The sequence below is a fragment of the Mauremys reevesii genome, linkage group 2, assembly GCF_016161935.1.
Source record: "Mauremys reevesii isolate NIE-2019 linkage group 2, ASM1616193v1, whole genome shotgun sequence".
NCBI classification, from domain to species: domain Eukaryota; kingdom Metazoa; phylum Chordata; order Testudines; family Geoemydidae; genus Mauremys; species Mauremys reevesii.
This window is the reverse complement of record NC_052624.1, coordinates 146804125-146820005: the sequence shown is the minus strand read 5'-3', so window position 1 is coordinate 146820005 and position 15881 is coordinate 146804125. Positions and strand designations below refer to the sequence as shown.

General features: G+C 55.3%; 1 protein-coding gene across 14 annotated transcripts in view; it reads right to left on the bottom strand.

Annotated features, from left to right (window-relative positions):
* The window catches only part of CAMK2B (calcium/calmodulin dependent protein kinase II beta), a 147063-nt gene that overhangs the window by 81927 nt on the left and 49255 nt on the right, over positions 1 to 15881 (bottom strand). For all 14 annotated transcript variants that reach the window (XM_039522163.1, XM_039522165.1, XM_039522161.1 and 11 more), the window contains exon 3: positions 2486 to 2545. In XM_039522163.1, coding sequence (XP_039378097.1) covers positions 2486 to 2545 — 60 coding nt within the window. The remainder of the gene's footprint in view (positions 1 to 2485; positions 2546 to 15881) is intronic.

Below are 15881 nucleotides of genomic sequence, written 5' to 3'. Positions count from 1 at the left end.
AAGGCAGATGTGGGGATGTGACGAAGCGGGAATGTTCTTGCTGTGTTATGTGAATGCTGAGGGGGGGGGGGGTAATTGACCTGGGAAGGTTGCAGGGGAGTTGTGCTGGGACGGCCTGCCTTGGGGACGGGAGAATACCTGAGCATGTAACCTGAGATCCCAGGAAGGGGGTTGGAGGCCAGGTAACACCTCTGCCCGGGAAAGTGGACAAAGGCTGGGGGAGGAGCCGGGGGGAGGCTGAGTGAAAGGCTGGAGGGTTGGGCTTCCCAATGGGGCTGTGGCCTCCTTGGGGGCCCCAGATGGACCTAACTAAAGGGGGTCCTGTTGTGTGTACCGACAAGACCTGTTTTAGACCGTGTTCCTGTCATCTAAATAAACCTCTGTTTTACTGGCTGGCTAAGAGTCACGTCTGACTGCGAAGTGGGGGTGCAGGACCCTCTGGCTTCCCCAGGACCTTGCCTGGGCGGACTCGCTGTGGGAAGTGCATGGAGGGGCATATGCTGAATGCTCCAAGGAGAGACCCAGGAGGTGAAGCCGTGGGAGCTTCTTGCCCTGAAGACAGTCTGCTCCAAGGGAGAGGTGGCTCCCCAAAGTCCTGACTGGCTTTGTGGGGAGCAGTTCCAGAGCATCGCCCGGGGACTCCGTGACAGGGGATGCCCTAAGTTCCTAGGCCCTCACATGGCTATTAGTGCGAAAGGGAGTGTAAGACACCAGCAGCCCTGAATGGGTATACTGTACACTCACGGCGGCCTGGTGTTGAGGGCTTCATAAGGAGCCAGGGACCCTATTATTGCGTCTCTTTGCCCTGAGGTGCTTGTCCACACTGACGTTTTTAACTGACTTGAGATAGAAAGCTAACTCTGGGCGATTGACACCAAGGCTGGAGACGGGACACTGGCTGGGGCGGGCTCTGAGTTATTACAGAGAATTCTTCCTCAGGTGTCTGGCTGGTGGGTCTTGCCCACATGCTCAGGGTCGAACTGATCACCAGATTTGGGGTCGGGAAGGAATTTCCCCCCAACTCAGACTGGCAGAGAGACCGTGGGGGGGAAATCACCTTTCTCTGCAGCATGGGGCACGGGTCACTTGCAGGTTAAAACTAGTGGAAATGGTGGATTCTCTGTAACTTGAAATCTGGAGTTGAGAACATCAGTGACTCAGCTAGAGGTTCGGGGTCTGTTAAAGGGGTGAGCGGGTGAGGTTTTGTGGCCTGCGATGTGCAGGTGGTCAGACTGGAGAATCACGATGGTCCCTTCTGACCTTAAAGTCTATGTGTGAAGGCCAGTCCAGACACTCCCCAAACACTTGTTCCAGGACACAAACATTTGTGGTTTGCCCTGCGCATGCGTGTGCACACATGCGCGCGCACACACACACACGCACACACACAGTGCCCACCATTCACCTTCCCACATCTCCCAGTATCAGTTTCAGCCCATTATATAAACTGACTTTCTCCTGCACTTGTGGCCATCTTCACCTAGGAAGGTGGCCGTGACGACACAGTTTCCATAGCAACTGATGTACTGGGGGGGGGGGGGGAAGCAGAGGAAAACTAAGAACAAAAAAACAAAAAAAAAAGAACAAGAACTGACACAAATAAGTGGCATAACCAGAGCGCGTTGGTGCTGGGGGGGCCGTGAAGTTTTAATTGGCCACTAGCTTGAGAGGAAAGACCTGCCCAATGCTCTGCTGATTAAAACCTTCTGTTTTAATCACCCCCTTGCCAGCAGCAGCTGAGGACAGGCGTGGGTTTGTGGCCTTCTTCCATAGGGCTGTTAACTTGGCATTAGCAATGCAGCACTGCGCTGGGACCTGGATCTGCACCCCCATGCTGCAATGGTTCCCTGGGGGGCAGATATCATGCCCCGTGCAAGGCGGAGCCTGGGCATGGGGACGCTGTGCTGCAGGAGGCAGCCTGGCTGGTCAGGATCAGCCCGGGTTGCCAGCATTTATCCCCGTCAGCAGTTTCCCCGCATTTGAGCCGATGTCTTTAAAAACGAGCAAGAGACTGGCATGCAACAAGCACTGGTGCGGCCTGCAAGTTCTTTCTCCTCGTGCAGGACGGTTCCCGCATTCTTCCTCCGATCTCAATGAGCTCCACCAGACCAGCTACCTGCACGCATGGGTAGCAGCCGCCTGCAGCAGGGGACCGAGGACATAGCCAGAGACGCCCTTGCTGAGGTGTGAAATCTGCCGGCAGCATGTGCCGCCTCCTCCATCTCTGCTGAAGCTCTAAAATCCAGGCTTCCCAAGGACATGTCTGCACTGACGGCTACTTCTATCCCATCTGGCTAGAGCTGGGTGACGTTTTTGGGGTGAACCATGCATTTTGGGGGAGTGCCAATACTATGAGCAAATTTGGGTCAAATTCAGATCGTTTTGGGTCAACCAAAATCCCGGGGAGAGGCATCCTTCCTCCATCCCCTCCTCCGGCCCTCCTGGGGGGGTTGTCACCCTCCCCCGCCCGGCAGCAAGCACTCACCGATGTTGGAATGCTTCAGGAGACGGCAAATCCGGGCTTCGCGCTCCAACTTCTGATGATCTGGAGACGGAAGAGAGAACAAGCCCCGTTAATGGTATCACCTGATGCAGCAATGCCACATGCTCAGCAAGCCCTGGCGGGCTGGGGGCAAAGAGGGGCACTCATCACCTATCCCGCTTATCAAGGACTGGCACTAGCGTGAAGCGCCACCAAGCACCCCCACCAGTGCCCAAGTCTCCTGTCCTGAGAGCGGGACTGGGCCAAAGGGCATGGGCTTTAATACAGCAGACAGACTGGGGTTGGAGGAGAGGGTATCAGAAGCCAAGCTACATCAGCAATGCAGGCTGCAGAAGCCCCCTCTTCTCCTCCTTCCAGGAGCAGACGCTTGGCTCTCCAACGCACACAGGGCTGGGGACTGAAGGCTCAAGGCCACCAGGGATCTCACGTGGGAGAGGGCTCTCAGACAGGCCCAGGATTGTAGATGGATGGATTTCAAGGCCAGAGGGCCTATCATGACCATCAAGTCTGCCCTCCTGCATCACACAAGCCAGAGAACCTCCGCCAGCGAGTCCTGCGGTACTGGGATTTCTTCTCCTCTGCCGGGGGCATCTTGCGAGCACGTGGTGTTTAGAAAGACATCCGCTCTCGCTGCAAAGAGCCTGCAGGGTGGAGAGTCCACCCCATCCCGCCCTTGGAGAATCGGTTGCGGTAGCTACTCGTCTCCCCACTTCAGAAGTTGTGTCTGTTTCCAGTTTGAATTTTCCTAACATCAGCATACAGCCATTGGAGCGTGTCTGTTCAGCTAACATGTCCCAAACATTGGAAAGCTCCCTACAGACAGTGATCAAGTCACCTCTTCTCTTTGATTCCCTTACACCTGCTCTGTCAGGCCTCTGCCACTCAGCCGGGCCCCCTACACCACCAAGACGTGGGGGGGGGGGGCACATCACCCCAGACTCACCCATAGACACCCCCAACATTCTCAGTCAGTTCAAGCCTTCCTGCATCTCCCCAGTATCCTGGAAAAGCCTCTCCCAACCTGATACCCCCAGGGAGGTTTCCTCCAGCCTGGCCAGCAGGCCTTCACTCTGCCCTCACAGGATCACTCTGTTGGGAGGGAGGGAGGGTGGCTTCACGTGCAGGAAGCAAATTGCCCAACGCAGCGTTGGCCTTGTTAATTGCATCCGGGCAGCCGGAAACAAGGCGGTACCATGATCTCTGTAAACCAGCAGCAGCTGCTCCCTGTATTAGTGCTGACACACGGCAAGGGTCCTGTGGAGCTGTCTGACTAGGAGTCCGGCTGCGAAATTGTGGTGGACCCAGAGAAAATGGCACCATTTCTAAATGAAAGGCTAGGTACTGTGATGTTCTTATTGCCATCTCTATGGGCTAGCATTAGGATTTTGTTGTCATCTTGTGTGCGAACTAGCACCTTAACGGTTAATGCCGCCTGTGATGGGTTGGATCACAGAACCCCCCTTGGGATCTGCCACTCGATGTGCAAGACTACCTGTGCTCCTGCTTTCCCTGCCAGCTCGGGACCCCAGCACCCTGTGTTGCTGAGCCAGACACACACGTCTGCTCCAACAAAGACCCAGGGTCTGAATTACTTGCCCCAAAGCTGCAGGTTTACCTGAAAGCAGCTAACAGAAGTGTTCCTGTCTTTAACACTCAGATGCCCAACTTCCAATGGGGTCTAAACCCAAATAAATCCATTTTACCCTGTATAAAGCTTAAGTAGGGTAAACTCATAAATTGTTCGCCCTCTATAGAGAGAGATGCATGGCTGTTTGCCCACCCAGGTATTAACACATACTCTGGGTTAATTAATAAGTAAAAAGTGATTTTATTAAATACAGAAAGTAGGATTTAAGTGGTTCCAAGTAGTAACAGACAGAGCAAAGTAAGTCACCAAGGAAAATAAAATAAAACACGCAAATCTATGTCTAATCAAACTGAATACAGATAATCTCACCCTCAGAGATGCTTCAGTAAGTTTTTTCCTCAGACTGGACACCTTCCAGGCCTAGGCACAATTCTTTCCCCTGGTACAGCTCTTGTTCCAGCTCAGGTGGCAGCTAGGGGATTCTTCATGATGGCTCCTCCCTTTTATTTTGTTCCATCCCTTTATATATCTGTTGCATAAGGTGGGAATCCTTTGTCCCTCTCTGGGTTCCCACCCCCTTCTTCTCAATGGAAAAGCACCAGGTTAAAGATGGATTCCAGTTGAGGTGACATGATCACATGTCACTGCAAGACTTCATTGCCCACTTGCCAGCACATAGGTATACAGGAAGACTTACAGGCAAAACACACCCATCTGCAGACAATTGTCCTGGTTAATGGGAGTCATCAAGATTCTAAACCACCATTAATGGACCACACTTTGCATAATTACAATAGGCCCTCAGAGTTGTATTTCATATTTCTAGTTTCAGATACAAGAGTGATACATTTATACAAATAGGATGACCACACCCAGTAGATTATAAGATTTGTAACATGAAGCATATTCCAGTTACATTATATTCACTCATTAGCATATTTTTATAAAACCATATAGACTGCAACGTCACACCCTCCTTGCCCCAAGCTCTGCATGACATTCTGATTTAAAAAACATACACTATCAATTCAACATGTTAGACTACAAACTGGCTAACTGACAGATCTCCCAAAAAGCCTGTTAACAGGGGGTCACCACCCCACAGGGGTGTTTCTAGAGGGGCCCAACACTATTCAATATCTTTACCAGTGATCTGGAAGAAAATTTAGCCTCATTGCTGGTCAATTTAACAGGTGACACAAAAACTGGGGGGAGGGGTGGTAAATAATCATAGAATCATAGGGTTGGAAGAGCCCTCAGGAGGTCACTTAGTCCAACCCGCTGCTCAAAGCAGGACCAACACCAACTAAATCATCCCAGCCAGGGCTTTGTCAAGCTGGGCCTTAAAAACCTCTAAGGAAAGAGATTCCACCACCTCCCTAGGTAACCCATTCCAGTGCTTCACCACCCTCCTAGTGAAATAGTTTTTCCTAATATCCAACCTAGAGCCCCCCACTGCAACTTGAGACCATTACTCCTTGTTCGGTCAACTGCCACCACTGAGAACAGCTGAGCTCCATCCTCTTTGGAACCCCACTTCAGATAGTTGAAAGCTGCTATCAAATCCACACCTCCCCCCCACTCTTCTCTTCTGCAGACTAAATAACCCCAGTTCCCTCAGCCTCTCCTCGTAAATCATGTGCCCCAGCCCCCTAATTATTTTTGTTGCCCTCTGCTGGACTCTCTCCAGTTTGTCCACATCCCTTCTGCAGTGGGGGACCAAAACTGGACACAATACTCCAGATGTGGCCTCACCAGTGCCGAATAGAGGGGAATAATCATTTTCCTCGATCTGCTGGCAATGCTCCTTTAAATACAGCCCAATATGCCGTTAGCCTTCTTGGCAACAAGGGCACATTGCTGACTCATATCCATCTTCTCACCCACTGTAACCCCCAGGTCCTTTTCTGCAGAACTGCTGCTTAGCCAGTCAGTCCCTAGTCTGTAGCAGTGCATGGGATTCTTCCGTCCTAAGTGCAAGACTCTGCACTTGTCCTTGTTGAACCTCATCAGATTTCTTTTGGCCCGATCCTCCAATTTGTCTAGGTCACTCTGTATCCTATCCCTACCCTCCAGCGTATCTACCTCTCCCCTCAGTTTAGTGTCATCTGCGAACTTGCTGAGGGTGCAATCCATCCCATCATCCAGATCATTAATGAAGATGTTGAACAAAACTGGCCCCAGGACTGATCCCTGGGGCACTCCGCTTGATACCGGCAATCAGTTCCACGGAGCTTAGAAAGCCTGACTGAACAAAAGTCCATTGTAATGCAGGGCCATCCACCTAGGAACAAAGAATGCAGGTCATGCATGCTGGATCGGGGGCTGTGTCCTAGAAAGCTGCGTCTCTGACAAGGTCTTGGGGGTCAGGGTAGACAAACAACTAAACGCGAGCTCCCAGGGCAGTGCTGTTGCTAAGAGCTTCATGCGATCGTCAGCTGTAGAAACAGGGGACTAACGCGTAGGAGTTGAACTACCACTGTGCATCGCATCGGTAAGACTATTGCTGGAACGCGGTCTCCAGCTCCAGGCTCCACGCTTCCAAATGGATTCTGAGAAACTGGAAAGGGTCCAATGCAGAAGCGCAAGAACAAAGCGTGGGCTGGAAAAGCTGCCTCGGGGTGAGGGACCAACAAGGGGGTGGGAAAGGGGCTTGCAATGGGAAACACCAGGATCCCCTGACCCATGGTATCCATGGAAACTCAGATGGATGGAGGTTTGTGCAGCATGTGGCTGACAAACAGAGACAGAGAGGGAAGCGTGTTGGGGGAATCCCGTCCCCCATGTGATGCGGGGACGCAGGGCTCCCTGAACCACTTGAGTTCAGTGCAGAATCAAAGCAATACGGGCTGCAGTGTTTATCTCAGCAGACACTGCCCCTGAAGGTGCACCAGGCTGTGTCTGGGCAAGGAGGGTTAGAAATTCACAGGGCGGCCTCCCGTGTGCAGGATGGGACATCCCATCTCAGAAAGGGTTTGCTGAACTAAAACAGGCTTCAGAGAAGGGTAATAAGAATGCTCAAAGGCTGGAAAAACTCTCCTCTGAAGCAGGGCCGGCTCTACATATTCGGCCGCCCCAAGCAGTCATGCGCGGGAGACGCCCCGGGAGCAGCGGACCTCCCTCTGGCTTGACTGGTGAGGGTCCGCTAGTCGCGCGGCTCGGCTGGACCTCCCGCAGCTGCGGACGGTTGGCTGGTCCGGCGGCTGTGGTTGAGCTGCCGCAGTCATGCCTGTGGGAGGTCCAGCCGAGCCGCGCGACCAGCGAACCGTCCGCAGTCATGCCTGCGGCAGGTCCGGTCGTCCCGGGGCTCCAGTGGACCTCCTGCAGGCATGACTGCGGCAGGTCCGCTGGCCCAATCTGCCGCCCCTGACAACAACTGCCGTCCCACGCGCGTGCTTATCGCGCTGGGGTCTGGAGCCGGCCCTGCTCTGAAGACAGGTTGGAAAGCTAGAGGAGGCGAATAAGAGGGGCGAGAATAGAAGCATATAAAGTAATGGCTGGTCTAGAGAAGGGAGATCGGGGCATCTGTTCTCCCTGTCTCAGAATGCAAGGACAAAGGGACAGTCAACGACATTAATAGGTGGCAAACTCAAAACTGTTGCAAGGAAATGCTTTTTTGCACAATGCATAGGCAGACTGTGGAACTCTCTGCCACAAGATATCACTGGGGCAAAGATTCAAAGAGGGATAGGGTAACAATATCTAGAGCTAGAATCATTACTGGTAACAAAAAGGCTTTAGAAAGGATATTAACACTCATGCTTTAGGGCTTAACCTAGTCTCTAACTCTTAGGGGTCAGGAGGAAACCTAATGTGGGGGTGGGGAGGAGAGAGAGATTACCCCACATCTGCTATTGTGAGTTTTTGCATCTTCCTTTGCAGCATCTGGTACTGCCACACTCAGAGACAGGACACTGGGCTAGATGGACTTTGGGTCTGCTCCAGTTTGGGGGGTGGGGAGATTGGAGGCCTACACCTGATGGTCCAGAAGGTGGTGAAAGCCCCTCATAATTCCCCTGTGCTGCACAGGGGAGGGTGGGATCCTTCCAGACTAATGGAGCCACCAACATGACGGGGCCACCTGCTGCACACCCTCCCGCCAGAGGCTGGCGGGAATGAGATCCGTCTCAGCAGGTGCCCCCGTCACCCGACGCAGGGCTGGGCTCTTTCAGGGAAGAAGCCGTGGCTTGGGCCAGGACCTTGGATCAGCCTGGGGCCAGGGCTCACAGCCCTGGGGGTGGAGAGGAGCCAGCCATCCAGCCAGGGCACCAGCTGTCAGGGCACTGGGAAGAGGCATCTCCTGCCATGCCTACGTCAGGCTGCAGTTAGAGGGTGCCCTGCTGCTCTCTGCCCCCAGGGGAGACAGCCCACCCCTAGAGCGTAGGAACTCATGCTAGAGCAGAGGAAGGGGCATGGACCCACGCTGGAGAGCTGCAGAGCACAGGGAGGGCCTCCCGCAGCCCAAGCGGTGGTGGATGGAGCCATTACAGAGCACGTTCATCACCCCCTATTGTGCACTGGGCACAAGCCAAACTATGCCGGACCGTGCAGCGCAGCAGGGCCGAGTCAGACCTGAGGGGGAGCCCACCAGGGAACTCCCAGGCCCTGCCGGAAGCAGTGCCAGCAACACGGGGCTTGGGAACCGGCCCGCTGCACTGCCTCTCCCAGACACAATGCACACCCGAGGGCCTGACCACTGCTTCTCCCGACACCTTTTGCAAGAAGTGGGGTGTGAAGCACAGTGCCCCGTCCCCAGCTCATGGAACTCAATTCTGCTTCCTTAAATGCCCCTGCTGCTTTAGCTGGAGATGAGACTTTGCACAGACTCCGCTCACCGGCAGCGTGGTGTTAACCAGTTGTTGCACTCCACTCCAGAGGTGGCTGCATCTCACGGCTCTCATTGCTACGGCAATGCAGGATCAGCAGGAGGGCTTGCTTCAGACTGCAGCCCCTTCCCAGAGCCCTTCCACCCAACTCCAAGTGCCAAGCAGAATTCAGCTGCAAAGGGGCTCTGTGAATGGCAGGTCGGAGACCACTAGAGCATCCCCGACCCCGCACGGCAAGGGAGAGCTCTCTGAGGAGGGGCCCTGCCCACCACATGCTGCTCCACCAGCGGGACTGTTAGAAGCCTTGCGTTCTCATCAGAGCCGTTTCTAAACGGCCCAGATCTGACCCGAATGGTTCAGACTCAGGGCTTGGAAGCAGAGACCTCACTGCCCCGTGCCCTGGGCTGCCAGGAAATCTTGTCCTTCCCAGGGAGGGCTGCGCCAGCTGGGAGCACCCCAGGGCCCAGGTTCCTGGCTGTTTCCCTGCTAGGAGAGGCTGGAACTGGAGTAGCCGGGTGCTCTGCACAAAGCGGACAGAGGAATGGAGCCATGTGGTCAATCGCCAAGGGGCAAAGCAGGGCTGGTCTCTCCGGGCAACCGTCCGGGGTTCTTAGCACCAAGCCCCTGTTCAGCGTCTGTCCTGCTCTCCTGCCTTCGTCCCCGAGGATCCTGAGCAGCAAAGGAGGGAGAGAACACCACCACTCCAGGGCACAGAGCTGCTGCCTCTTCCCCAGTCAGATAGCCGCTGGTGCAGTGACTCCAATAACAAGCATGACAGAGGTGTGTTGCCAGTCCCCATGCAGCCCTGTCCCCTATCTGCTTCCACACACACCTGGGCCATCCTGAGTGTCTTTTTATACCACACCGCTGGCCAGATTCTCCAGCCTTAGTATGATTTCATCCCCCAACTGCCCCTGTTAGGTGTCCCACGTCCCAGCATGCACTGCAAACCCCGCCACCGATGCTCACGGAGAGTAAGATCCATTTCTCTGTTCCCTGACCCAGAAATTCAGAGAGAGGGAAAGAGAGAAAGACTGGCGGAGCCCTACGGCTCAGTGCCCAGTGAAATTATAACCCAGGGAACCAGAGTGGAGCTCCGGGTGCAGGGCAGAGCGGGTTCATGCATTTGATCTTTACCCCTCGTGGGCTCGATCGAAACCCTCTCCAGGACTGGCACTGAGGAGCATCAGGAGGGGGGTGGGTAGGGGCGGAGTCCAGGATAGCAGGGATGAAGGGGGCACCAGTGGAGCTGTGGGGCAGGACCAAGGCATGGTCCCTCTCCAGTGGTGAGCTGGAGCCAGTTCCCACCGGTTTGCAGAAACCGGTTGTTAAATTTATAAGCCCTTTTCGAACCGGTTCAACCGGTTCGAAAAGGGCTTTTAAATTTAACAAAAGCCCCGGCAGCTGCCTGCCCTTCCCCCGGCCCCAGCTCACCTCACTCCGCCTCTGCCTCCTCCCCTGAACGCTCCCAACACTTCTCCTCCCCTCCCCAGCTTCCCGCGAATCAGCTGTTCGCGCGGGAAGCCTGGGAGAGCTGAGAAGGAAGCAGCGGCTTCCTGCAGGTGAGCTGGGGCAGGGGGGCGGGGGTGCGAGGAGGGCTCCAGGCGCCGCACGGCTCCGGCCTGGCCCCCGACCCCATCCCTGGGCAGTGTGGCTCCGGCCCGGTCCCGACCGCGGCCAGCCGGGTGGCGCAGCTCCGGCCCGGCCGGCCATGTGGCGCAGCTCCGGCCCGGCGCCGGCCAGGTGGACGCCCCAACTCCAGCCCCGGCCGAGCGCCCCGGCTCCGGTCCCAGCCCCGGCACGGCACGGCCCCCATCTCCAGGCAGCGCGGTAAGGGGGCAGGGAGCATGGAGGGGGTATTGGCTAGAGGGCAGGGGAGTTGGGGGGGGGTGGATTAGTGTCAGGGCGGTCAGAGGGCAGGGAACAGGTGGATTAAATGGGGGCAAGGGTCCCGGGGGGGCAGTCAGGAAGGAGCAGGGGTTGGATGGGTCGGCAGGGGCAGTCAGGGGACGGGGACGGGGGGTGGGTGGGGCCGGGGTCGGGGGGCTGTCAAGGAATGTGGGGGGTTGGATGGGGCAGGAGTCCCGGGGGGGCATGACCCCCTCATGGGGTGAGGAGGAGGGAACCGGTTGTTAATATTTTGGCAGCTCATCACTGTCCCTCTCTATTGCTGACCCACAGCACTGTTGATAGTCTGAGCCCCATAGAGATTTGCCAATTACATACCATGGCACATATGGCAAAGACAAGAGGGTTTTTTCACCTCTGCCAGGGCTGCCCCCTGACCTCCTGCTCACTGCCCAGCAAGCAACAGCTCACTTCCCCAGCCCCCCCGCCCCATCATGGAGCGCGGCTGCAGCCCCTTCAATGGGCTCTGCTACAGCTGCATGCACCCAAGGCACTTCCCCTCTGTCCCCGGGGTCGGCTGGAAAACCTGGTGCCGGGATTGCATGGCCAGACGGATCCCGCTGCTATCACTCTCCTCCTCCTGCACCAGCTGCTCTGCCACCCCAGCAGCAGCCACAAGGGCAGATGGCAGCTGTGCCACGTCCCCCTCTAGGAGAGTGAGGAGGGGTGGGCGGGAGAGATCAGAGAGACGGAATAGGAGAGAGCGGCTCAGCACTTGGGCACCTGCACTGATACACTCAGACCCAGCAGCCTCCCTCCTTCACGCACTGTCATGCCTCCACGTCTTTCAGCCATGGCCCACTCCCCTTGCCTAGCTGCACCACACTGAGCAGGGGGTCTGGAGGAGATATGGCTCTCTCTCTCTGGAAGCCCCTGGGGTAAAGACACCGGGTCCCCCTTGTGAACCCTGCTGGCTCCAAAAAGAGAAGGAGCAGGACCCTCACCATCTTCAGTCACTCCTGGGGGCCTGGCCACTTGTGATGCCCTAAAGCAGTGGTTCTCAAACTTTTTTTTCTCATGGACCACTTGAAAATTGCTGAGGGTCTCGGTGGACCACTTAATGATCTTTCCAAATGTTAAAAAAACAGAAGCAGGCACCCAAAAAAGACTAACAAATTTAGTCTTAGGTGCCACAGTTTTTTCTTTTTTTTTATGATACAGACTAACTACTGCTACTGCTAAACCTTTCCAAATGTTGTTTGTACCGTTAGCTAACTATTGTAAAGCACTTTGGAGAAAAGCCCTATATTAAAAAAAACTCAATAATTAACATTTTTTGCTCTACAGATAAAAGCACATAACTCATATTTTAATATCAATAGTCTTACTTTTCTAATGTGATGGACGTGCTCTCTCTCCCCCGCCACAGCAGCCCCCGAGCTGAGGCTGGGAAGGAGGCAGGTCTCTCCCCGGCAGCTGCAGCCCTGGAGCTGGGGAAGTCGCCTCTTTCTCTGGCTGCCACAGCCCTGCACGTCCCAAATTCCCCCCACCCCCTCTTCTCACCCCACTGCCCCCACTCCCACCAATTCCCTATCACTCCCAAGGCCACTACCTCACCTTACATGTGCATCTTCTCGAGGGTCCAGGCACCTAATTAGTGGAGCCGCGCCTGTGCGACTCCACTAATTAGGTGGGTGGCCCTTCATTCTCTTGTGTGCAGCTGCCCAGGCACGTACCTTAGAGGGAACTATCCACAGACCACCTGACTGGAGCTCGCAGACCACTGGTGGCCTGTGGACCACAGTTTGAGAACCTCTGCCCTAAAGGTCACAGCAGGCTGCAAACAGTAAGGCTGCGTCATGGGCTGGGTCATGCAGCGGATGGGTTTATAAACACTCCTATCACACTTCCAAGGAGCCCAAAGCACTTCGCCCAGCTGAGATGGAACCACCTCTGGGGTGGAACACAGCGGCTCGCAGCAACGCTGCGCAGAGGGGACGCAGCGGAATTAAAAATCCGACTTCAGAGCACTGCGAGGGTCCTGCAGTTGGTGCTTCTGGCTTCCCTCCATGGCCTCAGGGAGGGCTTCTGGCTTCTGCTGCGGCAGCATGGCTGACAGGGCACCAGGCCCAGAGCGCTCACCAGTTTATGTTCTAATGTGTCACGCTGGGCAGTCCTCTCCCCTCCACTGCCTGGCAGGGGCATGGTGTGCACCCAGGAAGGCTCTGCCATCCAACTGGGCGCGTGTCCATCAGAGAGGCCATGGAATCACTGCAGAAGCCTTCCTGCCAATGCAGAGCCCCAGCTGCCGCCTGCCCTCCCTGCCCCAGCTGCTGCGGCTTGTCATTAGCGACACTTGCAGGGAAATTGGATCTCTGCTGCTCAGGGATCCCCCTCCTGCCCCCCTCCACCAGTTACTCAGGGGGAGAGCGCTCCCTGAGGCAAGAGGAGACACCTGCCCATGTGCAGCACCCTGAACAACGGCCCCTTTCTAGTCTCGGGGACACGGAGGGGATCCCCTGATTGGCACATGCTCTAAGGCAGCTGCAGGCAGGATTACGGGAGACCCACAGGGACAGGAAATCTCTAACAGCTCCAAAGCAACCCAGCTTCACTGCCAAATACGCTCGAGTGGTTGGGCAGGACACAGGGAGAGCTCTACCACATCATCCAGCCCCCAAGCCCTGCCAGTGGCGGCTCCAGGCACCAGCGCTCCAAGCACATGCCTGGGGCGGCAAGCCGTGGGCGGCATCCTGCTGGTCCCTGCGAGGGCAGCAGTGAGGCAGCCTTTCGCGGCTTGCCTGCGGGAGGTCTGCCGATCCCGCGGATTAGGCAGCAATTCGGCAGTGGGTACGCCGAAGCCACGGGACCAGCGGACCTCCCACAGGCAAGCCGCCGAAGGCAGCCTGCCTGCCGTGCTTGGGGCGGCAAAAAAGCTAGAGCTGCCCCTGGCCCTGCGCCCCCCAGTGTGTGTCCCTCACCCCCTCAGCCCCAGCTGTAACGGCCCTGCCCCCCAGAACGTGTCCCTCACCCCCTGAGCCCCAGCTGTAAGGGCCCCACAGGAAGGAAAGCTGCTGTGTGCAGACATAAATGGAACTGACAGAATTTTGCTCTCCCCATTCAGAGAAATAAAGTGAAATTCTTATCTCTTAGGGTAATCCACTATCGGAACAATATACCCAGGTCGTGGGAGATTCTCCATCCCTGGCCATTTATAACTCACGTCCAGCTCTTTTTCTAACAGATCTGTGCTAGGAATTGTTGTGGGCCGTTCTCTGGCCTGTGCTATCCAGGGGGTCAGATTAGATTGCAATGGTCCCTTTTGGCCTTGGAATCTAGCATCTCCTGACATTATTATTGATTGTTGGCATTGCAGGCTCAGAAATCCACCCCTCTCCTTAGGCCTCACAGCTCAAGCCACAACTCCAAAAGGCCGTCTACACACGGTTTTTTAGGGTGCTAACGTGGGCCCCATTAACCCATGTTTACCAACCTGGGCTAGGAGTCTCGCTCCCATGGGCGTGTGGACAAACCCTACCATACTGTCTTATTGGGGAGTATATAAGTGTGACAGACAGCCAAACAGTCTGTCCATCCAGGGAGATGCAGGGACTGACTTATGAGACGTCATTCAAGGAGTTCTATAAACAGAACCTGCAGAAACAGCCCCGTAGAACGGAACATCGTCTATAGGGTTTCAGACCATTTTATAGGATTCAATAGAAAATGACATTCCTGAATACAAATGCCCTATAGAAAGGGCCTTGCTCACTGTCACTTTGGGCAGCTTTTACGAGCAGCTTCCTTAGGTTTCATCCCTAGTCAGGTCTACTGGGCAGTTCCACCAGGGGACACGACATGCGGAGGGTGTTAGCAGACATGGGGCAGCTGGGCAGCACCAAAGTGTATAATGTGGAGCAATGGGGTGACATTAGAAACGGCTGAAGGGCTGGGACAGTCCTGTGTGGGGCTGTGGGATTGAGTCCTGGAGGGAAAAGCTGGGGAACGTGAACTCAGCTGGACAAAACAGAACATGAGCTGGAGGGATTCCTGCCCTGACCCTGGGGAAAGCCACAGTTATCTCCTCACTGTATTTCTCTGTATTCTCACTGTATTTCTCTCTGCCCGCCCCCTGCAGCTAGCGACGTCGGATCGAAGCACGGGGGTCACATCTGGAGCCATCTGAGCGATGACCGGCACATTCAGGCTGCCCTGAGCAGGGCAACCGTGCACTTCTGCTCATCCAAACACCCAGCCACTTGCTGGGCCCTTTAATATCCAAACCCATTTTAAAGGTGTTTAAAAACTTGGTACAAGGAACAAGAAGCTAAACCCTGCCAGGGGCAGAGGAGGGAGCTGCATTTCTATAGTCTAAAGAGAGGAGGCACGGGGGACACAGTCTCTGTCTGTAAATACCTCCAAGGTAGGCATGGAAATGAAAGGAGGGAATTACGCCGACTCAGATGATGGCAGAAGGAGCAGCAATGGCCCGGAGCAGGAAAAGGAAGAGCTTAAACCAAATATTAGCAATCAGAGCAACTGGGGCACCGTGACTGCACATCTCCCTGGACAGGAGAGAAACCTGACTTGTGTGGCTCCTCTCCGGGCCAGCCTAGCCCCTTTGTGATTCCTCCAGTCCCATCGGCAGGCGTGGTCACAGCCCATGGCAAGCCCAGTGTTAGTTCCAGCCCATTTCAATGCCATTCCTGGCTGACAGCCCCACATGAAACAGGACAGCTGGCTCCAAGCCAGAGGCAGGAAGCTGTAGGGTTCCACAGCAAACATCCAAGGCACAGCGGGAGCTTAACCAGCCCCAGTCTAGGATGGGATCGCATCAGAATGATCCCTGGCTCTTATCTAGCACTTTTCATCCACAGATCTCAAGGTGCTTGGGTGACAAAGTGGGACTGTTCTTAATGTTTCCTCGGATTACTGTGTGGGTGCCTCAGTTTCCCCTATGCATTTCTTAAGTCTCCAGTGTGCATTAATGGCCAACACTCTGTATCCTGGCAACAAATGGCCGGGGCCCTTCCCCCTGCAAGGGAATAGCTAAAGGTGAACAAAGAGATCAGGTGACCTCCTGGCCTGGGAAAGAGACAAAGGCCAGAAAGGAGAG